Genomic DNA, 22,596 nt, shown 5'->3' with positions numbered 1-22,596 from the left:
ATATCCGGAATTTGGAACGAAATTTTCCATTTCTGCTGATTCTGGTCCAAAACTTTCCGATTTTGGAACAATTACGAATTTCGAAATTCCGAGTTCCAAGTTCCGACTTTTTCGAAATTATTTAGATCCGAATTGAAATATTATATAAGATTTCGATTTCAGATCCAATTTAATGTCCGAAAATAATCAAAAATTTCGGCTTATTTTTTTCCTGGATATTACACTTAAAATACCAATATCATTATGTATCTTATATTTTAACTGACCAAAAAATAGAAATTTTCGAATTACAACAATTACGTTCCGAAATTTTCTGATTTTGGAATAAGTTTTTGCATACCAAGTTTCGAAATTCTGATTCCGATTGTTTCCGATTTTTCTTTTTGGATCGGAATTGGAACTAATTTTTCACTTTCGAGAAAAAATCAAAATTTTTTTCGAAGGGGCTTATTCCGACTCTATCAGCCAAAAGAGATTGAAGAATTTGTTAGGTGTGAAGATCATGTGCATGGTTTTAGCATCACGAGTTGGTGTAATTTAGGTTTTTATGACGTCGATTTCGGGTGGGGGAAGCCCGTTTGGGTTACGAGCGTTGATGCGAGTGGCCCGTTTTTTATGAATCTCGCTATTTTGGTTGATATGAGGTATGGTGATGGGATTGAGGCATGGGTGACTTTGGATGAACAAGAAATGGATATATTGGAATATAATCAAGAATTTGCAACTTTTGCCTCCTTGAATCCATGTCATTTACTAGACTCTTATAATATAAATAACACGATAAAAACCTAGGAAATATTTTCGGAAAACTAGAATTGGATCGAAATTTGTAATCTAATATGTGTTACAATTTCATTAAAAATTAATCGGAAAAATTAGGATCGATAATTCGGAATACGAAATAAAATATTGTTTCATAACTAAAACCAGTGATTAGTGATGAACAAAATTCGGCCCGGTCCCGCGGTCAGACCGCAACCCAGGCCCAATTGTGAAATATATACTACTGTTACATTTTCTCTCAAAAAATATATTAAAATACAATTGTTATATTATAATCTAATAATATTAAAATTATGAAACAATTAAGTACTAATTGTGACCAATCATCACTGATTTTCTGAACTGGCAACCGTCCGATCCAGCACAGACACGAAATTGGGAAAAAACAAATATAATAATAAATAGGGTAAATTACAACAACCTCCTTGAGATAAAGTTAATTTACTAAAATAACCTCAAATGTGTTATCAATCACATCTAGACCCCTATAATTTGTATATTTCTTACATCCACCCCCTACCAAAGGGTGTTAATGTAAGCAATTTACAAATTTCAAGGTGGTATATGAAATTATGAAAATATTAGGGGTTAGTTAGTAAATATACCTTACCGCAGGGGGACGGTTGTAATTTACCATAATAAATAAAGAAATAAAGTTCAGATCGGCAGTATCATAGCCGTTAAAAAGTCGACCAGAGCAAATTACCGACGTCATTGTCCAACAAAAGTCTGATGTTCCGTAAAATCGTCGTCGGCTTTGAATTCACCGCAGATCGCAGACGGAAAACTGTGCCCTAATTTATTTATTTTGTTCCGAAACGATGAGATGAAAATTTTGCAGAGTTCCTGCATTTTACACGTTGTAAATCGCCGCCGGTTTTAAATGGGATTTCGCCGTCGCCTGAATCCCCTCTCGAATCTTCTGATTTTAGCTTATTTAGTCCGGTTCGCCAATCATTTTTCCTTCGCTTATGGAAAATCTAATGGCACCCAGGATTCTATCACCCCCATCAATCACGATCTTTACCATACCAGGTAAAAATCATACCTTTTTTTTAATAATTTGTTTTAAAACCCGAATTTTCATGATTTGATCCATATTTGTGTTGCTAATTTCTCCGGTGTCGTTCTGATTGATTACCCAACGTTGCTTGAGATACAATTAATCTTCGGATAGGAATTTGTGTTGCAATTATTGTTGGTTTGACCGTGTGACTGGTGTTGGAACTATCATGCGAATTTCCAAATGAATGTTTCTTCTATTTGTGAACAACCATGAAGATCTAATCTAATGGAAGTTGCTGCTTAGGTTCCAAGAGCAGCCAAATTGCTAAGAAACTACTTTTATATTGTCAAATTTCCCTATATTGTTTATGGGATAAGTTGTATAGCAGAGGTCCGTAGTCGTGTATTTCTTCGATCGTTTTTTTGCTTCTTTTGCGTTGTAACTGTATTCGTTTTCCCAAATTTTTATCCATCTTATGGAACTGATTATTGCTGTTTTTAAATTCTTTGCAGCGGAGCTCTGCTGGAGGAAATCGAGTCATTGGTTCATCGTCACCCAGATAAGCTCTCGGTGAGTATCGTGTTCTAATTAATGTTTTTTCGTCTGTTTCTCTTTTTAATTGTTTGCTACTTAAAACAGATTGAGAAAATTTCTGGTAAGAATAAGGGCTACGAGGCAGAGATGACTGTAGTTACTTATTGCCGCAATAGGAAAGAGAACGACGATAGGACGAAGCTTAGGATTCTACTTGTAAGTACATCTTTACTAACCTTGTATAATCATTTTCATTTTAAAGATTTTTTTCTTCGTATTCTTGTTTCCCTTTCGTTTTGTGGGTAGAGAAAAGGGGATGGATGTAATTTCATCCCTAACATTTCTAAGTTCAGGTTATGGTGCAGGTATTTGAATTACTTAGTGTGCTAAGATTCTCAGGTTGGTTATTGCTGGTGTTTTTGACAGATGATTACTTGTATTCCAGACTTTTGGACAGCATGCTAGGGAGCTTATTACGACCGAGCTAGCTTTGCGGCTCCTTTCCATTCTAAGTGAAGAGGAGTTTTTACCCAGTGTGGACCGCTCTACTTTAAATAGGACACTTGATAGGCTTGTTATAAAGGTAATTTCTTATCTAATGATTCTTTCTTATAATATTACACGTGTAGAATTGAGGAAATGTATATATTGTCCTTAAACCTCTCATTTGCACAGTGAATATAGATGTTTCTGTACGCCTAAGCATATCTTTCTGAAACTTTTACAGCCAGAATGCTAAGTTATCCTTGACTCAGTTTATGCGCAAAATCTTGCTATGTTTCTGATCCAATATTTATGCAGAAATGCTATAACTAAATAATGTTAGTTAAAAGGAAAAACAAAACTTGGCTCGATTAAGCTGTAAGGTAATATAAAGGCATAAATGGTTAAGAGTAGTAAAATGGTTGATTTTGTCAGTGGATACATGTAAATTTGAGAACTAATTTTCTCCTTGTCTTCTATCGGACAGGTTGTACCAGTTGAAAATTTGAATGGCCGCAAACTTGTCGAAGATGGGGAGCTTTGCGAGAGAAGAAATGGTCAATAACAAATATCTCTACTTTCATTGTAAAATACAACATTGGTTCTCATAAAAATTCAAGATGTTCAAAAAATTTCAGTTTCTTGCAGGTAGAGGAGTTGATCTCAATAGGAATTGGGCTGTAGATTGGGGCAAGAAGGAGAAGGTATTTATGCATTTTCGTTGGGTAGTGACAAAGTTCGACCTAGTTCAACATCACATAGCCTCGTTTCTATCATTTGACTCCTGCCTTACGAGCATTTCATCCTTTTCTTTTTTGTCCTTCGTAAACTCGCTTTAAGAACTTTGATTGCTCCACCAGAATGCTTTGGTAGATGGAACATTTTTTATTCAATTTGTGTTCGTGTTTGTTTTCTTTTTCTTCGGTTCAGGCGATTAAGATTAATCTTATTTGTCTCAGGATTATGATCCGTATGAAGAAAATCCCGGGACCGGTCCTTTCAGTGAACCCGAGACTCAAATCATGCGGAAGTTGTCTGTATCGTTTGAACCACACATTTGGGTTAATGTACATTCTGGGATGGAGGTAAGCTAACGATTTCTTACTTCTATTGCCACTAAGTGTTTCTTCTATCCGTTGTTCAAAGTTTTAATATCGAACTTCCTAAATTCTTCATCCAGAATTTGTCAAGTTGAGGGCATGACAGCCAGCCTATGAGTTGACCAGCTTATAATTGACTCTCATTTTCACTTTATTTATTTATTTATTTAAAAATATTAACCAGTCGTAATGACCGTATTATTGACCAGATTTTCATGCTTTATTTATTTTTGCATCTCTTATGAATGAACAACTACATCTCGTAACTTGACTGTATCTTTTCCTAATGTTCTTTTCCCCCCCTCTGTTTAGGCTTTATTTATGCCGTATGATCACAAAAATACGACTCCCGAAGGAATACCATCTAAGATAATGAAATCAATGCTCGAAAAGTTGAACCATTTTCACCTCAAAGATCATTGCTTAATTGGATCCGGTGGAGGCTCTGTCGGGTATGCAATACTTGAATACATCTTACTACTTTGATTTACTCTTCAAAATATCTCTTGTATTGGAGCCATTTTCCGTATTGTTTAGTCACTTGTAATATCTTCTACGTTAAGCTCATACTGCACCAATTGCGGATTGTACTAAATTATCTGGAACGAAGAGCCAGCAGCACAAGTGTAAATTATCTGGATTGTACTAATTCTCGGATCGTTAATGTATAGGTATCTGGCCCACGGGACAGCCACAGATTATATGTATGACATTGCAAGAGTGCCCATGGCTTATACTTTCGAGGTTCGTGAATACCTTATTGCTAATCGCAATGTATTTCTTGCTTATTTCGGGCCCCCCTAATTTCGTCATGCACACATTACTTCACAGATTTACGGAGATCTAAAGGCCTCCTCAAGAGACTGTTTCAAAATGTTCAATCCTATAGACATCGCCTCCTTCAACGTACGTCAAACCAATCTAAAATACACTTTTTTCCTTTTTCAAAAACCACCTTAAAAATGACTGATCTTTTTTTGAACGACAGAGCGTCCTCAATGATTGGTCGGCTGCATTCTTCCAGATGTTTACCATAGGCGTGCAGCAGATGAACGGACTTCAGCCGAAGGCAATTGGTTCCAGCTTTGACAATTGGGTATCGATAGATGATTATCTTAACGGATATCTGATGCACAGGAAAAGTAGGTACGGCAAGAAAATGGAGGTTCTTGATCTCGGGTTGCAGGAAATTAGAACGTATTTCAGATTATTCTTGTTATCGTCTGTGCTGCTGTTGTTCATGTTTTGCTCTAGAATTTCCAAGAGCACCAGGCCTATTGTTTCTGCCATGGCTCTCTGATCTAAGGGCTATATTTTGATTCAATGGATTTTTTTTTTAATTTATTATTTTTTGTGGGGATGAGGGAGGAGTAATTTTTTCCACGTGTATATTATATTCTTCGATAATATACAAATTGTTGAGGTTTTAAAGAGTTTTTTTTTTTTTTTTTTTTCATTCTTTCTGTACATTCAGCCTTGAACTTTGTAGTAGAATCTGCCAAGTAGGATTTATGATACATAATAGAAATTATTTAACTAAGATACATAATCTGTGTTTTCTAAAACAGTTACAATAATTTGAATCATCTATCTAAAACACTGAACTTATTTTAAAATTTCCAACAATAATTGATATATTTCGAACTAAAAAAACATTGTCACTAATTAGTAATTTCACATGCTATTTTCACTTAACATTATGTATCAGTATCACACAAGTACAATATTGTGTTGTAAGAACTCTAATAGAATCAAAATGGAACTTTTCAGTCCCTCAAATTAGTGATCATTAATAAAAGATAAGGAATTTTTATTACATTTATCGACAAATACGAAAAAGTTACAATTTAAGTGTAGATTTCATGTATCTTAAAGCAGATCTTAACATTGCTCTAGCTTTTCTGTCAGGGGCACATCCAGAGAGAAGCATTTCTTCGAAAACCGCAGGAACCTGAAATGAGACAACAACAGATTATATTCGAAAGTAATAAATCGATGCAATTTTCGTATTTTACGAAGTTAATTAAATCGCCTTCTCCAAATTTGCGATCGCAATATCAGCAAAAGAGTAGTATTTTTTTTTTTTTGGCTATTTGACATACATAAAGTTGAGATTGCAGCACAAAAACTCATAAATTTATCGAGTTCATTCTTATTTACAATATACACACACATACTATATGTTCCAAAACGAGCACTGAAGGTGAAAATGTACCTTTTCATATTTCTCCACGCGAATCAACGCTTTCATGAGAGTGGTGTAAGTAACAACATCCGGTTTCAAATCCTGCAGTTATGCAATAACGCACGGGCGTTTGGATCAAGACTATATTTTTTAAAACACTACAAACAAATATATATATATTTTTAAGACGCGTTCGCTCACATTGTCCTTCATGTACTGCAAAACGGCAAACGCCTCAGAATCTCTTCGATCCTCCCCAAAAGCATTAACTAACGAATTCATAGCTAATATGCTCGGTTTCAAACCGTCCCCTCTCATAACCCTAAACGCATTCACCGCCTGCTCGGACAATCCCTTCAAAACAGAAACAACATTCTTAAGTTAAACAAACAAAATACCGTTTTTTCAAAAAAAAAAAAAAACATATAGTTTTCGAGTTTCGGACAATTATACCCTTTGTGCATAAGCATTGATCAAAGCATTATACATAGTCGAAGAAGGCTTCAACCCAACCGATTTCATCGCCTCGAGGCACTCGATCGCATCGTTAAACCTCCCCGATTTCCCATATATATCAACGAGCGTCGTATAAGTCACAACATTAGGCAACAACCCTTCACTCTGCATTTTCCCCAACAACTCCCTCACCTCCTCCCACCTCTCCTGCACACCAAGAGCATTAATCATTATATTATAAGTCGTCGTGCAAGGCACACACCCGCTCTCCCTCATCTCCTCGAACAACTCCTCCGATTTACCAAAACGCCCTTGCTTGCAGTGGCAATCTATAAGCGTATTCCACGTCACCGTATCCGGCTCGATCCCCTCAGCTTTCATCCTCCTAAAAGTCGATATCATATGGTCGAGACAATTGTACTTCCCAAACGTATCCATCATCACATTATAAAACTGCCGATCGGGCACCACCCCGCAATTCTTCATCTCCTTTAGAACTTGAAACGACCTCTGCCACTCTCCCCTATCTCTATAACTAGCCAATATCCGGCTAAAAACGTACGAATTGGGCTTCACATCATTCGCCTCCATTTCCTTTAACACTATCCTAGCACTCTCCCATCTCCCCGCGTTTCCATAGGCATCGATTAGCAAACTATACGTATGCTCATCGGGCAAAACCCCACTCTTTTCCATCTCCGAAACGACATATTCAGCATCTTTTAAAGCTCCCACTTTTACATACCCTTTCAAGAGGGCGTTATATGCTCGTGTCCTCGGTTTCAAACCGCCCTCCTTCAACTCCTCGAAAACCGCCTCAGCTTCTTCGACTCTACCCAAAATCCCCAACTCATTCACCACAGAAACAACCGTGCTTGTTTTAGGGCTCAGCCCACTCCCCTGCATCACACCGAGAAAGTACAGAGCTCTATCTATATCCCCCGCTTTGGCGAATCCCGCAATCATATCGTTCGACAGCTGTCCGTCTAATTCGATCCTGTCGGCCTCGATTTCGCCGTACAATTTCTCGAGTATAGCAACGTCCACAATGTTGTTCCTCATTAGGGATTGAATGACCAGGCTGTAATTGACGAAATCGGATTGGTACCCGTCTCGCCGCATTCTCTCCATCAAATTCAAGGCCTTTTCGAGGTCGCCGTTTCTGGCGCAAGCCCCAATTAGGGCATTGTAGGTCAGAGGGGTTAAACTCTGGCGCTGGGAGAGGAGAAAAGCTTCGTACAGCTGCTCGTTCCGCCCCAATGCGTGAATCAAAATCGAGTAGAGAAGCTCGTAGGAGAAGCAGAGGTTGTGCCTTTGAAGCCATGTGACTAAGGAATATGCTGTGGAAAATGAGGCAGGGGTTGAAGAGAGGTTTTTTATGAGGGAGTGCCAGAGTGGGGCCGGAACGGCGCCATACGATTCGGCGAGGCGGAGCTCGGCCGGGTCGAGCCTGGTTGGCGGGTCGGGTTGGGAGGGTTCGGACGGGTTGTAATTGGTGGAGAGGAAGGTGAGGAGTGGGGTGAAGTCGTAGTTCGGGTTGGGGAGTGAAGCGACGTCGTATGGGTCTTGTTCGTCTTCGTTGATGGTTTTGATGTTGAGTTGTTGGGAGGCAGCGGATAATAGGAAGTACTGGCGGTGGCGGAGGAATTGCGGCGGAGGGGAGAAGTGGTGGGGAGGGAGGCGGATGTGGAGCGGTGGCGGAGGGAGGAGCAGCGTGTTCATTATTTTTCCTCGGTGCAAAATTCAGTTTATCGGTTATCTCTTATTTTTACAGATTTTTTTTTTTTGGGGGGATTGTATAAATATTAATAGTTAATAAAATATCGGGTGTAAAATATATATGAAAACTATTTTAATATTTATTAAATAGAGGGGCTCTTTTGCAATTTCGAATGTCGAAAAATCTCATTTAAACCCTCCTATAAATTAGAAACACGACTCGCTAATCAACGAGTTCAAAGGAAAACGCAATATACGTCGCCGGAACCCTAAACCGCCGGCTGTTAGGTTGAAACGCGCCGCCAATGCTGGTTGAGTTCTTGTAACCGGAATTTAGAGCTGAGATTAACAAGTCAGATATGGGAGGCTCTAGGCTTCAGCAAAACAAGTCGCACAAGACTCGGTTCGCTTCAAAATCTTCCCGCAATGTTCACAAAATTTCTTCTGAAGGTAATTCTTCGTGTAATTTTCATCGAAAGTTCGTCGTCTGCAGTTTATTTGAATATATCTGTTGCAATTTTTTTAATGATTCCACGTTTTTCTCAATCAGATAAAACCAAGGGGGCAAAACCTGAACGCAATTTTGCTAAAGGAGCGAAGGCTTCTCGGATGCAGCGTAATGAAATGGTAAATTAAGCGCAACTGCATATTCACGTTCTTTTAATTTGTGCTTGTTGGGTAAGAGATTTGTACAAGAACCAGTAGTAAATTACGTAGATTAATTGTAAGTCCACTCATGAATGAATTTCGGGGTTTTCCGGATTAGCATTTGAATGTAATTTTGCGACTTGTAGATTAGGAAAGAGAAGAGAGCGGCTATTATGAAAGAGAAGAGGGCATTATCAGGACCGTCGAGTCCTCCACGCGTTATTGTAAGTTTGCTTTCCAGTCTTGTTAAAGCAAAAGAATTAGCCGAGTATGTTTTTCTTATAGTTGTGTTGATATTGTAGGTTCTTTTCGGCCTTTCAGCTGGTGTAAACTTGAACTCTCTTGAAAAAGATATTCAATCCTTGTTGTTTGAAGAAGGAAACAGTACAATTTTTCCAGCTATTGCATCACCAGAGTACAAGATGAGAGCTACGGTACATACATAAAAATTCGTCTAGATTCATATTGTCATCAGTTTCCCTTCTATTCCCAACTAGTTACATACAACATTTCATTTTAAATTATTTCTCATTGTTTTTCACCGATTTCTTGTAAATACAGTATATATAGTGATAATCATTTCCATTATGCCAATTTGAAGAGAATTTTTTTTTTCTTTGAACTCATATTGTCTGTAACAGGTCTTAAAAGCACCTCATGGTGATTTGTTGACGTGCATGGAAATGGCAAAGGTACTTTATTGGTTCATTTTAGTTTTATGGATTGCGTGTTCCTTGTGTTGCAATTATTTCTGTTTTTTTACACATTCCTTGTCTTTGTACTTATGGACACATGTTAATTGTAGGTTGCCGATTTGCTTGCTTTTGTGGCATCTCCGAATTCCTTGAATGAAGCAGATGATACTGATAATTTGATTGATTCATTTGGATCACAATGTCTTTCTGTATTTAGAGCAATTGGGCTACCGAGCACCACGGTGCTGCTTCGTGTAAGTAATCTTTCCTATGCGGTCATTTGTTTGTTTGTCGTTCTTTTTTTTTTCCCAAGAAGATTAGGAGTAAATCTTCTATTATGTTTTTAGGATCTACCTGACGACTTGAAAAGAAAACATGAAGTGAAGAAGCTGTACATGTCTACACTTGCTTCTGAATTTCCAGAGGATTGTAAGTTTTATCCTGCTGATAAAAAGGATGAATTGCATAAGGTAAATCCGTTACCCCATAATTTGTTAGACCCTTTTGACTAAGAACATGATCACAGAAAAAAGTATATTTGCCATTCTCCAATCAATCACCACATTCTATTACTGGCTTCTGATTATATTTTCTGATTTAATTGTTGGTCATAGTTCATGTGGCTTTTCAAGGAGCAAAGGCTAAAAGCACCTCATTGGAGAAACCAAAGATCTTATCTCATGTCTCAAAAGGTATACTTAAGCAGCATCTTATCTTCTATATTTCTTTCTGTGCATTCAAAATTTTATTCTTCTTTTTATTTTCTGTTCTGCGCCTAGTAGTAGCTAAAAGTATTAATTGTGGAATGATGAAAATGCTTTCTCACTTTGAAGACAGTAGTCACAATAGAAATATTAGCACCTAAGCTCCTTGTATGATTAAATGAGATTTTATTTCTTCAGATCTCATTGATTAGTTTGTGTCCTTTGCTAGTTGCATGTGACCTTGAGTTCATGGAAGATTTTTCTGATACCTGCTTTTTATCACAGGTTGATATGCTTGCTGACACTGGCAGTTCAGAAAAATGCACACTTGTCCTTACTGGTTATCTACGCGCACTAGGTCTCTCAGTAAATCAACTGGTAATATAGTCTTCCCTTTTCATTGATTTGCAAAAAGTAAAACATAAAAAAATGTATATATGTTCAGTGTCTGACTGTTTCAATATTAGGTACATGTTTCTGGAGCTGGGGATTTCCAGCTGTCCAAAATTGAACTTCTGAAGGATCCATGTCCTCTGAATGCAAGAAAAGGAGTGGAGTTCATGGAATCCGACAGCGACATACAGGTACTCTAACGTCTTATTTCCACATGCTAGTCATGCGAAAGACAGTTCTCCGGAAAAAAAAAGAACTAGCCATATATAGCAACTATGCTTGCATTTCTCTTCTTTTTCTTATTTATGGATATAGCGGCTCACTATAAGAATCCCAATTGTCGAAGAAAGTTGTGGTTTTGTTTTGTTCTTGCATAACAACTTCTTTCTTTCTGTGAAATAGGAAAAGAAAAGATGCCCCATAATATTTTTGAAAACTCTTTGAGCTGAAAATACTTTTGAATAAGATTCGGTTTTAATGTTTTTATTTGATTGAAAGTTTGGTTGAGTGCACATAAACGAATGAATGAGCATGTTTTACTTGTTGGAAATTATTTACGTCAAACGGCGTGTGCGGATACAACATATAAGAGTGACCTAATCGGCCTTACTTCTAAAACAAGAATCGCAACTGAATAGAGTAGCTCAAGTCTCCATGAGTAGATATTGGTCATCTCAAAGGCAGTATTTGGTTTTCTCCACAACTTCCCAAGAAAGTGTCATATAATTGATTCTTTCTTGGGAATTGGCAAATTTCGTATTTATTCTTCTATTTGTTTAAAAAACTTGCAGGTTGCGACGTGCCTTACCCCTGATCCAATGAAGCAAGAGCCCTTAGTTGTTGAAAATGTCCCTGATATATTGGCTGGAGAACAGGTTAATATTGTTTATTGGCACTAAATAGATTTTCAGCTTTTGGTCATGAACCATGAAGTTCAGGCCTCACTTGGATTATGCTAGTTGTCTATTTCCTTTAGCTTTACAGCATTGTCTCTACTAAAAAGAGTCTCAAAAGGTTGATTTAACTCTTTGCACTTGTGCCATAATTTCATTTCAGACATGGCCAACAGAGGCAGAAATGGCTGAAGCCGAGCGAAGTCAAAAGGAGAAAAAGACGAGAAAAAGGAGGCTTCCCAAGGGCATATCAGACTACCAGGTTGTACCTTGTTTTCATTCTTAAAAGTCTCTATCCTATCCCTTAGTTTTTTTATCTGTTTGTTGGTCACGATGCACAATTAGATGACATAATGCAACATAAATCACTCTAAATATTGTTTTGGAATATTTTACAGGCTGCATGGATCGTGGATGATTCCGATGTTGATTATTCTGACAGTGATGAAGAAGTTGGAGAGGATGGTATGGTACTGGATGATGGAGAGAGAGGCCATCCCGACCAGAAGCTTGAGAATGGCTCCGAGTTTGACGATGACCAGGCTTCTTTAGATTTAAGAGACTCTGATGAAGAAACTGAAACTGATTCTGTAATGATGGTAGGTACTGTAACGTTAATTGATGGATTTGATTTCCATTTTATTTTGTTCCATATCACAAAATAATGCTATCGAACCAACTGTACTTGAACTCTAGAACTCTCACTAAGTCAAGGAATCATTATCCAAAAATAGGTTCATCTATGTTTTTTTATGACTTTCATCTATACTTGAGAGTGATGTTAATCATCGTCATCTTTGTTTTACTATTCTGTGCCAACATTATTTACATAAAACAATTTGATTTTGTAAGGACAGATACTCGGCCATGTAATAAGTTCACTGGTATAGTTTACCTGTCTTCCTTAAGACATGGTTGTAATCTGCTTTCCTTAGTTGTTTGTTTTACTCTAATGAGTTTCACTTGTGGTACAGGATGGGGAAAACTTAACCAAAGAGCAGATAGCGGAGGAGATTCGAAAAATCAAAGAAGAACATGCTGAAGATGACGGTACCTTTCTAAGTGTTTAATATTCATTTTGGCTTCTAGTAATTTTCTGCATGTTAAGTCACACAATCAGTATTGAAAGTTAGTAGCGGGAATGGATAAGGTACGATTTAGTTGGAAGATACTCGGCTAACTTTCCCTGTTGTTACCATCTAGAATATCCCGATGAAGTGGATACTCCAATAGATGTTCCAGCTCGAAAACGATTTGCTAAGTATAGAGGTGTGAAGTCTTTCAGAACTTCAGTGTGGGACCCAAAAGTATGTTCTTTTGTTTAACTTATTCAAGCATCTTGAATTGTTCTCTGTGGGATATAATTTTGACCAAATTTATGATTTTTGTAGGAATCTCTGCCACCTGAATATGCTAGGATCTTTGCGTTTGATAATTTTTTAAGCACTCAAAAGCGTATTCTTAAAAAAGCTCTAGATATTGACCAAGATGTAAGTAGCTATGTGCCAGCTGGCTCATATGTAAGGCTTTATATCAGTGACATGCCAGCTGGCGCTGCCTCTAAGTTATGCGATTTGGCTAAGAAAATTCCAGTGGTAGCGTCTGCACTTTTGCCGCATGAGTCTAAAGTCTCTGTCCTCCATTTCAGGTACCTCCTTTTAAAGTCATTTTCTTGTTTCTGTAACTTTTTTAAGACTTCAATTTAATACTTTTACCTTTATCGATGTTTAGCATTAAAAAGCATGACTCATATGATGCTCCTATTAAAGCCAAAGAAGAACTCCTATTTCATGTGGGATTCCGCCAGTTTGTATCAAGGTATCTTGCCTTTCTTTTAATCTTTCCTTCAGAAGCAAAGGTAAAAATATATATATTTATTTATGATATTTTGTTACTGCTGTAGTAATCACTTAAGCCATGTTTGGTTTACGATGCAGGCCAATCTTTTCTTCAGATAGTATCAATGCTAACAAACACAAAATGGAGAGGTTTCTTCACGCTGGACGTTTTTCAGTTGCCTCGATTTATGCTCCGATTTCTTTTGATTCTGCTCCTCTAATTGCCTTGAAGAGCCAAGGAGAAGACACATCCCCTGCTATTGCTGCTGTAGGTTCATTGAGAAATGTTGACCCTGATAGAATTATCCTCAAGAAAATTATTTTAACCGGGTAAGAAACACATTCAACAGTGTCTTGAAAAGTATCTCTCCCTAAGATGATAATTTAGTCTCGTAAAAACAAACTAGTCTAACCTTGAGCACTCTGCGTGATTTGTTTGTGTTTCTATATTTAGATCACGCTTCTTATTTTTTAAAATTTCTTCGCATGGTGGTTGTTTCGGGTTTTAAAGCAAAATTACATTGGATATATCAACTAACAAAACAGGTTGTATCTTCTGCAGTTATCCACAACGCGTGTCTAAAAAGAAAGCAACTGTGAGATACATGTTCCACAACCCTGAAGATGTGAAATGGTTCAAGGTAATATCTTCAATTCACCTTTTAGTTTCTACGACCCTTTTTACAGAATCAACATATCTTTCATTGTTTTTTTTCCTACCTTTTTTTATTTGTTTTTACGCTTATGACCCTCTTCGTAGAATAACATCTCTTTACTTGTTTTGATGTCGGTTGCAGCCTGTTGAAGTTTCTTCAAAATGTGGCCGTCGTGGTCGCATCAAGGAACCTGTAGGCACACACGGTACGTCCATCACCATATTAAAATTGTTTCTATTTAATTTTTTAAATTTAGACCACGCTACAACTATAAACTTTACTCATGTACGTTTAATTTTTCAGGGGCAATGAAATGCATATTCAATGGCATCCTACAGCAGCACGACACTGTATGTATGAACTTGTTCAAGCGCACGTATCCGAAGTGGCCTCAGAAATGGTTTCCCCTACAGAATGATGCCTAAATTTATCGAGCACACAAAAGGCAGTGTTCACCCTCAAAAGGGAATGAAGCTCTGGTTCAGATTAAATTTCTTAGATTTTGCTGCTGAGCTGGCGAAATTAGCTCGACTGTTTTCCTTATTAAAGGTAAACACAAATTTTGGTTGTGTATTTTCCGTCTGCATGTGAATCGTAAAATTCGACATGATGAAATGCTATCGACATTATAGTTACGTGTGCTTATTCAAATTAGAAAAAAAGAAAAGAAATGGTCTTATTATCCCACCAAAATTTTATTTTTGATAATTGTTGATATTTTATTTTATTTAATTACTTATTTCAAGTGCTCGAAAGACCTTTTTTTTTACTCTCATGGCCCGATTAGGTACTTACCAGATTGGACCCATTACCGAATATTGGACCCATATGATTTGATTTGATCCATGTGCTATAATGGGTTGACCCGTAATGCACACACAATCACACAAACATATATATAAAATAAAATAAAAATCTATTTATGCTAAACAATCCAATCAGTTTACCAACTTCCTCCATTCACACATTTCCATGACATTCTTCAACCTTCTCTTTTCGGTAGTGAAAAATGTCTCACCCACCCAATATAATAAAATGTATATCCAATCTTAAAGATAATTCCATTCACATTAAGATATTATATATAGACTACCATACTAAGAAAAAGAGCAATAAAACAAATGTTAGATGGGAAACAAAAAAGCCCTACCAACCATACATAATGAAGGCACATTTGGACCCTTTGAAGGAAAATTAATTATCAAAGCATGTTTTCTTACACCAAAAGATGAAATTTCACATCCTTGGGGCCCTATTCCCTGAGTCGACCAACTTTATATGATAAATGTAAATTATGATGATTCGACGGCCCGTTAGAATAGTGGACTTGTGTATGAGGTCTATATGTATTAAAATAAAGGGGTGAATTACAAACACCCCCTAAGGTATGGTCAATTTACGAAAAATCTCTCTTGTTTGGATAATTACATTTACCCTCTCAACTATGATTTTTTTTACACCTCCACCCTTATGGTGTCAAATTCAACATACTCATCTAGATTTTGTGTAATGTGCTCTAGTTTGTACTCGTTTTGTGTAAAAATACAGTTTATGGTGCACCCCAATCTGATATATATATATATATATATATATATATATATATATATATATATATATATATATATATATATATATATATATATATATATATATATATATATATATATAAGCCAAAAAACACATATTATGATCATCTTGCCTCAAAATGTAGAGTTCGAATGAGATAAAACGGGTACACAAGTGATAATATTCCATATAATATCGAAGATTCCACTAAATTTGATGAGTTGAGGGGGTGGTGGTAATTATCCAAACAAGAGGGGGGTTTTTCGTAATTTGATCATACCTCAGGGGTGGTTGTAATTTACCCTAAAAGAAAGTGACCGGACATAGATGATTTTGTTTTTTTGCATGTTTTCATAATGAAAAAATCACCCTGTTTGCATAAATTCGTTCCATGTAAAAGTTAGTTTTTGCGTGTAAGAATATTATTTTATCAAGTTCAAATGATTCTACCAAAATATTTTAGATTTCATGTTCGACGTCCTCGAACAAATTTATATTTTCATCGAGAAAGTCTTTTGTTGAAAGATCGTTACATAGAAAACCCAAACCCAAATAGGACTTGTGGCCGTTCACCGACATCATCGAGACGTTCGAGGGACGAGAGCATCACCGAGTTAGGTGGGTGAGGATGTCATGCGCAACTCAAAAACAACTCAACAAAAGTTAAAGATTAGTCCAAAAGACTAGGCGTAGGAGGCTTCCACTTAATCCATCGACAATTGTATATTTTAGAATATTATTAGAGTTGTACATGAAAGTCTTGTAATATTTTAGCAAGTTTTTAGGATATTCTTTGGTAAATATCTAGACAAAAATACTCTAGAAAATCAATGTACTCGTATGATCAAGTTGATTTTAGGCATCCATTAGAGGTGGGCTTCGTATAAATGAAGCAAGGTGCATTTGTACTCACTCGTCCAAGAATGCAAGCATGAGAGCATAAAGCAATACAAAACATTATTCATACTAAGTACACATTTGTAAACTTTCGAGTGAGGTTGACTTAACGTTATGAGAGCATAAAGCAATACAAAACATTATTCATACTAAGTACATATTTGTAAACTTTCGAGTGATGTTGACTTAACGTTCGCACAGGGTGCAATTTGATATGCGCAATGGGCGGAATAAGAGGTCTTAGTGCATATCTAGAACATAACCGCCAATAAATTACATTTTCCATTAATAACAACTTTTGGTTCATTTAATCCACATATCTCAACAAAACATAAAATATTATGGTACGTCGTCTTTAAACTTTTATACTTTTATGTGCTAAATTAAAAGCTTTTTATTTTATAGTTTCAATATTTCATCAAAGTACAACTTACACTAAACAATAAACTTACACAACCACAAATTTTTCGGGGTAAACTTAATTGAATTGAAAACCCTTCAAGTACCTAATCTAAAAAAGAACATCAAGAAATTAAATCAACTCCATTAGTAACTATAATTTCTTCTTGACCATGGTGGATATCCGACGATAATGGACTAGGATCCACCAAAGCAAGTTCATGAAGCTCCTTAATTTCATCGAACGCCGCAAAACATTTCTCATCAAGGGTCAGCCACGCTTCTACCCCATCTCCACCGCTCGTATCCATCAGCCAAAGCACATTGATGAACGGCCATTCCGTATCACTTCCGGCATCACATTTACTCATCCACACTGGATTCCCCCACCCAAAGTCAATGTCGTAAAGACCGAAATTACACCAGCTCGATATAGCCAAGTAATCCGCTTTCTCCGGAAATTCAGTTTCTCGAAGATTCTCACAGTAACCAGCAAACCCTAATTCTCCTCCACCTTGCATCTTCTTCACAAAATCCACGTCCACCTTGCTTATCGCACTTCTCACTTTCCCGAACAAGTGCTCCATCAAATCCCCATCGCCGTTGTCGACGTCCGCAGCCGCCGGAACCAGCCACACAAAATTGCCGAAGCTGTGCTCGGAAAACGGTGGGTCGGATTTTCTTCTCATGTTTACTCCATGAGTCACCAGTGATATTGAGTTTCTATCATTATCATTATTATTATTATTGCCGGAGATGGAATTATTTTTTGATGAAGAAGCGATGATGAAGTACTTCCAAAGGAGCGCCGACACAATCTCCACCCTAGACGGGCGGCGCCGCTCGAGGTTCTCCGGCGAGGAGGACGAAATCTGTGCCCGAAGCTTCGATATCGCTGATGAATCGAATACGTATCGCCGCATCACCGTTTTCCCAATTTTGAAGTATCTTCTCATGGCGGAGAATAAATAGTCTTCCCTCTTCAAGGATTCATTATGTGGGAAGAAAGACTGAGCCGTGTACTCCGGGATGACCGGGTTCCCCTCCACCGCCGCACCGCCTCCGAGAGCGGCGGCTGCAGCCCAAGCTTTCATGAAAGTACCAATCGCCACCCCGTCCACTAGTTTATGCAAGAAAAGTGAACCAATGGCTATGCCCCCGCATTCAAAGTAGTTAACCTGGAGCATGGCCACGCGGGAGCCAGGACCGGGTTCGGCCCACGTGAGCTGATTCGGTATGTGGGCTCTGCATGCTTTCGGGTCGGGTTTCTTTAAGAAATCCGACAAGTTCTCCTTAAACTTGACAACTACAAGAAGAATACCTTCGTCGTTGCAGTCGATGGACAAGGTGTCTTTGATTCTTCCGGCTAAAGGGTAGAAGAGAGAGAGAGTTGTAGAGAGAGATTGCTTGAGAATTAGCGTTGTCCGAGAAACGAAATCATCTGTAATAATATTATCGAGATTGGGATAGTATAAGACGAAAGGAACAAAGATGGGTGGAACAATCTGATCAAGTAGAGAATAGTTGTGGATTTTATGATCATGAGGTGTTGGTGAAGATGGTTTGATGTTTTCACTTGAAATTATTTCACCCTCCATTTTTATTTTCTCTTGCAAGAAGGTTTATTTATGCATTAAAAAGCTCCAAGAGAGGGAATATATATATATACGAGGGTTGTAAACGAATTCGACTCGAGGGGTAGGTATAGTTTTGTTCAAGCTTATTTTAATTTTAATTTTTTTATAGTATAATAGTATATTATATCGAATAAAAATGTACTCAATATGTACTAACCGAGATCAAACGAGCATTCATAAAATAAAATAAAAAAAAATAAAAAAATAAAAAATAAAAAAAGATCTCGTTGGAGTATTGGGTGACTTGGTTTGATTTTTAAAATTAGATTAAACTTGTCAATCCAATATTGAATATAAAATACCCTAAAAAAGGGGGGAAATGGTAGGTAGCTTTATGGCCATTAGTTGGAAAGCAATGACTTGAAATCATAGAAAAAAACCTTAAAGGTCACACTACTTCATAAAAGAACATTGCCTTATCTGTGAATCTTTCATGATGCGATTTAATTAAAGGTGGGATATACACATTTCAAATTAGCAATTAATGAGATATATGTTCTCTAAACTTAGTTTTGTATAACAACATGGTGATATATATAAATGGTTATATTTTTATTTTTATTTATACAGAATTACACACATGTCCACGCAAACGAGTGTAAAATGTGTACGGATCTATATACATACATAAAGAGTAGGATATAACTCGATAAAATATTATCGAATGTAACATAGGATAAATCTAAAAATGTTTGATATGATATCGATATACACTTAACACTATATTATTGTATCTTATTATATTACAAATAGAAGAACAAAGATAGTGCTTTAATCACACCATCGTATTATACTTGCTTACAGCAAATACATTATTGAAACAAATAGAAAGTAAGATTCCCTATTATTATAATTATTAACTACATGCGTTCTGCGGTAGGTGGCTTAGTTTACCCAACTAATAAGTATTAAATATTAATTACTAGTGTTTATCTCCATTTTATAAAATTATTAGAGCACTCGAGTGATTAAAGGCGTCGTCCATTGAAAATTGGGGCTTTGCTTATCTGCTTTTTAAGCCTTTCTTGGTGAGTGCTTAGTTTTCTACTTAATATAAGAATGAAATAATTCAAATCCCTTTTCAAAATTATAAAAAGTCATCCAAATTAGGATCAAACAATGTAGTTTAAAAATAGGTAAATAAATTAATAAAATCAGAATTTCTGGTGCCAGTTAATCGTCTTATAAATTAACTAAATGGGCTATAAATCTAGGCCCAAAATCCAAACTCAATATATATGGGCTAAACTACTTGTAGTGGTATTTCTTTAAGCTATGATCAGAATTTTTCATCAATATCATAAATCATAATGTTGATCTGAGTCCATGATAATTTGAAAAAATACAAAGTAATTTAATAATCGGACAGGTAACCAATAGATAAACGGGGCGTGATAAGTATAAATGGGGCACGCTGCACCACTAGTGGTTTCCCGCCAATCAAATCGCCTTTTACTTGTTCGATAAAATGACAGTTCAATTGCGACTCCAACCGAAAGATCCGTATAGTTCTATTCCTAAGTACCGAATTTCAGAAGAAAACTCCAAATGGGACCTAAATGTTTTCACCTGGGGGAAGCTCTGCAGGTTTTGGTGGATTGCCAAGTACACGTTCCATGTCGAAACGAACTTCAATATTTCGAAGACTGTAACCGACCACCATTAGCCAATAAAGTAGCTTTGCGAGTTCCGGTGCAGTTGTTTCTGTCACGTTAGTCTGCAAAAACACACCATACTCGGTCTGTCAATTTCAGCCTTCAGTCGAGCTTGCATTTATATAACATTATAGGGATAAAGATCAAATAAAATGTTTAACCAGGACGATTGAAGAAAAAACTAAAACACGAGTAGATAAAATATTATAGGAATTGACAGCACTAGTTTAGCTTTTTACCTTCATCTGACTAGGATCGGAGACAGCCAAAAGGCGTTTTATGAACGTATTCATTGCCACCACAACATCCTCTCCAGCGGTACTTGTTAGCTCCTAATAAACGTGCAAAATTTCAATTTAAGGAAAGAACATAAGTCACACAATTATACTTTTAATTGGAAGATTAAATGGTATCGCCAGATGATTTCTCTCCCTCCTGCTCGTATCTATGCTTATTTATGTACGCATTTAATCCCTTTTGTTATGGTTTCTATAGCAGTTACGTGTCTTCTTACCTTGATATTTTGAGGCTCGAGAGATTTCAGATATTCCAGCAGTTCATTCTGTCCATTTGCAGATTTTCTTGCAACTTGAAGGTTAAGTTCCTCTATTTCTGCTTCAAGTAGCTCAATGTATTTCACTGCATCGATTGTTTCTGGACCTGATATATTGTTCCACCTTATAACTTCACCTGACACCTTTTTCTGCGTACCTGGTGCATAATCTGGCACATCCTACACCATCACAGCCCAACAATGTAAGTGAAAAGATACAATAAAACAGATGGGTTTTTTAGATAGGAGTTAACATAAACAAATGTGATCGGAGGAAATTGAATTCCAATATCCATAATGAAGTGATCGATGGCATTCTTTTTGAGCTTTAAAACTATCTCACACAACATGCTGGTGGAAATAAGTAACTTGGGGTTTGTTAACCTTAACAAGAACTAAATGACGATGGTAGAACTTCAAAGTAACCCTCTATATTGGTAGGGAATAAATTGTACAACAAGCCCTTTTTTTTCTCAACAATTCGTTTTTTACCCTAATTCACACCAAAACCATACCCAAATACAATGAAAAAAGCTGATTTCCGAAAGAGCAAGCCAAAGAGCAAACCAAAGAGCTTACTTTTTTCTCTTGTGGTTCAGGGAGAGCAGCTTGTTCCAAGCTTTGTTGCAATTCCAGCCTGTACTGAGCATTCTTAAACATATATCCGGTCATCAAGACACTGTACATTAGCTGCGCCAAATTTTCGGCAACCTGAAACAAAGAAAATGATGAGCAACATCATAACACACTCCAACAACCTATATTCCACTCGATTATTTCTACCTAACAAAACACCGCTAAATTGGAAGTTGTACGAGTTTTTCTGTAAATACTTACAGTGGTAACTGTCACAGCAAAAAATTGAGGGGGCAGAGTTCCGATCATATTCGTCACAGTTTGGCGCATCGCATCAACTACCTACGTAGAGTAGAACCATCATAATAGAAACAAAAAAAAATGCCCAATACTAAACTCATTGAGGCATTTTCACAAACAGCATCAGATATTTTTCCAAAGATAAAATTTGCAGTGCGAAAAAACACACCTGCTGAGGCGCTCTTTTGACAAACAACTCCATGAATTCAGGCTGCACATTCTGCACATACTCCAGTAAAATATCCCTCCTGTTCTTAGGCTGCATAATAATTGCGATAAACAATAAACAATGTTACTTACAAAACAAAAATTTCATCTATTCCGCCGATAAAAAAATTAAATAGATAAACGAAGGTTAGGGTAAAATTACCAGAGTGCCGTTGGAAGGTTTAGAATCGCCGGTATTAGGTGAACTGTACTTATCATTTTCAGTGGCTCTGATGACTGTAAGTCTCCCTCTGCAATTGTGTGATTTTATCGGAAACCGGAGGAAAGGGGGCGGCGGAACGTACAACGCGGCGGAGGAAGACGGCGGTGGAGAAGAAGGGGATTGCGACGGAGAAGATAAGAGAAACGAAGAAAGCTTCAACGACATTTTCAATTAAATAAATAATAATCGTGGAGAAATATTTTGAAGCTCCCCCCTTGATTTTGTTCTTAACAAAATACCCCCATTATCACTAGTCACTACACAAAAAAGCTTCTCATCAAATAAAGAAATTATTATTTCATTTTTATTTAAATATTATTAAATTTATCATTAATCATTTTATGGTCATAAAAACTATAGGACTCATAATAAATTAATTGAGTTTATTTGAATGAATTTCAATTTTTTTTTTTTATTGTGATAGGTTTAAAATCCACTTTTATATCAATTCTTTTAAAACAATATTCTCCAAATGCTCTCGTCAATTTCT

General features: G+C 36.8%; 5 protein-coding genes across 5 annotated transcripts; 2 read left to right on the top strand and 3 right to left on the bottom strand.

The window, feature by feature from the left end:
• The first annotated feature begins 1,443 nt into the window (after positions 1-1,443).
• On the top strand, positions 1,444-5,337 carry LOC105950720 (Zn-dependent exopeptidases superfamily protein). Its single transcript, XM_012974091.2, has 11 exons — positions 1,444-1,818; positions 2,302-2,359; positions 2,429-2,539; positions 2,769-2,906; positions 3,294-3,363; positions 3,455-3,510; positions 3,766-3,891; positions 4,219-4,358; positions 4,578-4,650; positions 4,738-4,812; positions 4,895-5,337. The coding sequence occupies exons 1-11, from the start codon at positions 1,667-1,669 to the stop codon at positions 5,204-5,206; spliced, it is 1,311 nt and encodes a 436-aa protein (XP_012829545.2). The 5' UTR covers positions 1,444-1,666; the 3' UTR covers positions 5,207-5,337.
• Positions 5,338-5,652: 315 nt separating this feature from the next.
• Positions 5,653-8,357, bottom strand: LOC105950718 (Pentatricopeptide repeat (PPR-like) superfamily protein). The gene is made up of 4 exons (XM_012974090.2): positions 6,545-8,357; positions 6,293-6,445; positions 6,122-6,193; positions 5,653-5,857 (listed from the first exon to the last, which is right to left on the bottom strand). Exons 1-4 carry the CDS (start codon positions 8,267-8,269, stop codon positions 5,747-5,749), a joined length of 2,061 nt encoding a protein of 686 aa, XP_012829544.2. The 5' UTR covers positions 8,270-8,357; the 3' UTR covers positions 5,653-5,746.
• An 84-nt stretch (positions 8,358-8,441) lies between these two features.
• On the top strand, positions 8,442-14,786 carry LOC105950717 (pre-rRNA-processing TSR1-like protein). The gene is made up of 21 exons (XM_012974089.2): positions 8,442-8,716; positions 8,817-8,893; positions 9,061-9,138; positions 9,217-9,348; positions 9,556-9,606; positions 9,720-9,863; positions 9,957-10,079; positions 10,224-10,301; positions 10,599-10,691; positions 10,781-10,897; positions 11,498-11,581; positions 11,763-11,861; positions 11,998-12,198; positions 12,574-12,649; positions 12,803-12,906; positions 12,991-13,247; positions 13,331-13,417; positions 13,537-13,767; positions 14,000-14,078; positions 14,235-14,298; positions 14,397-14,786. The coding sequence occupies exons 1-21, from the start codon at positions 8,626-8,628 to the stop codon at positions 14,516-14,518; spliced, it is 2,388 nt and encodes a 795-aa protein (XP_012829543.1). The 5' UTR covers positions 8,442-8,625; the 3' UTR covers positions 14,519-14,786.
• A 2,139-nt stretch (positions 14,787-16,925) lies between these two features.
• On the bottom strand, positions 16,926-18,626 carry LOC105950675 (epi-neemfruitin B 7-O-acetyltransferse L7AT). The gene has a single exon (XM_012974042.2). It carries the CDS (start codon positions 18,551-18,553, stop codon positions 17,081-17,083), a length of 1,473 nt encoding a protein of 490 aa, XP_012829496.2. The 5' UTR covers positions 18,554-18,626; the 3' UTR covers positions 16,926-17,080.
• A 1,229-nt stretch (positions 18,627-19,855) lies between these two features.
• Positions 19,856-22,416, bottom strand: LOC105950793 (uncharacterized). The gene is made up of 7 exons (XM_012974158.2): positions 22,047-22,416; positions 21,846-21,935; positions 21,638-21,718; positions 21,380-21,511; positions 20,762-20,980; positions 20,487-20,579; positions 19,856-20,309 (listed from the first exon to the last, which is right to left on the bottom strand). The coding sequence occupies exons 1-7, from the start codon at positions 22,269-22,271 to the stop codon at positions 20,148-20,150; spliced, it is 1,002 nt and encodes a 333-aa protein (XP_012829612.2). The 5' UTR covers positions 22,272-22,416; the 3' UTR covers positions 19,856-20,147.
• Positions 22,417-22,596: the final 180 nt, after the last annotated feature.

This window comes from Erythranthe guttata, chromosome 3 (genome assembly GCF_056151865.1).
Source record: "Erythranthe guttata isolate IM_541 chromosome 3, IM_541, whole genome shotgun sequence".
In the NCBI taxonomy this organism is placed as follows: Eukaryota; Viridiplantae; Streptophyta; class Magnoliopsida; order Lamiales; family Phrymaceae; genus Erythranthe; species Erythranthe guttata.
Note: the sequence above shows the minus strand (reverse complement) of the source record. Positions and strands in the feature narration are given on the sequence as shown.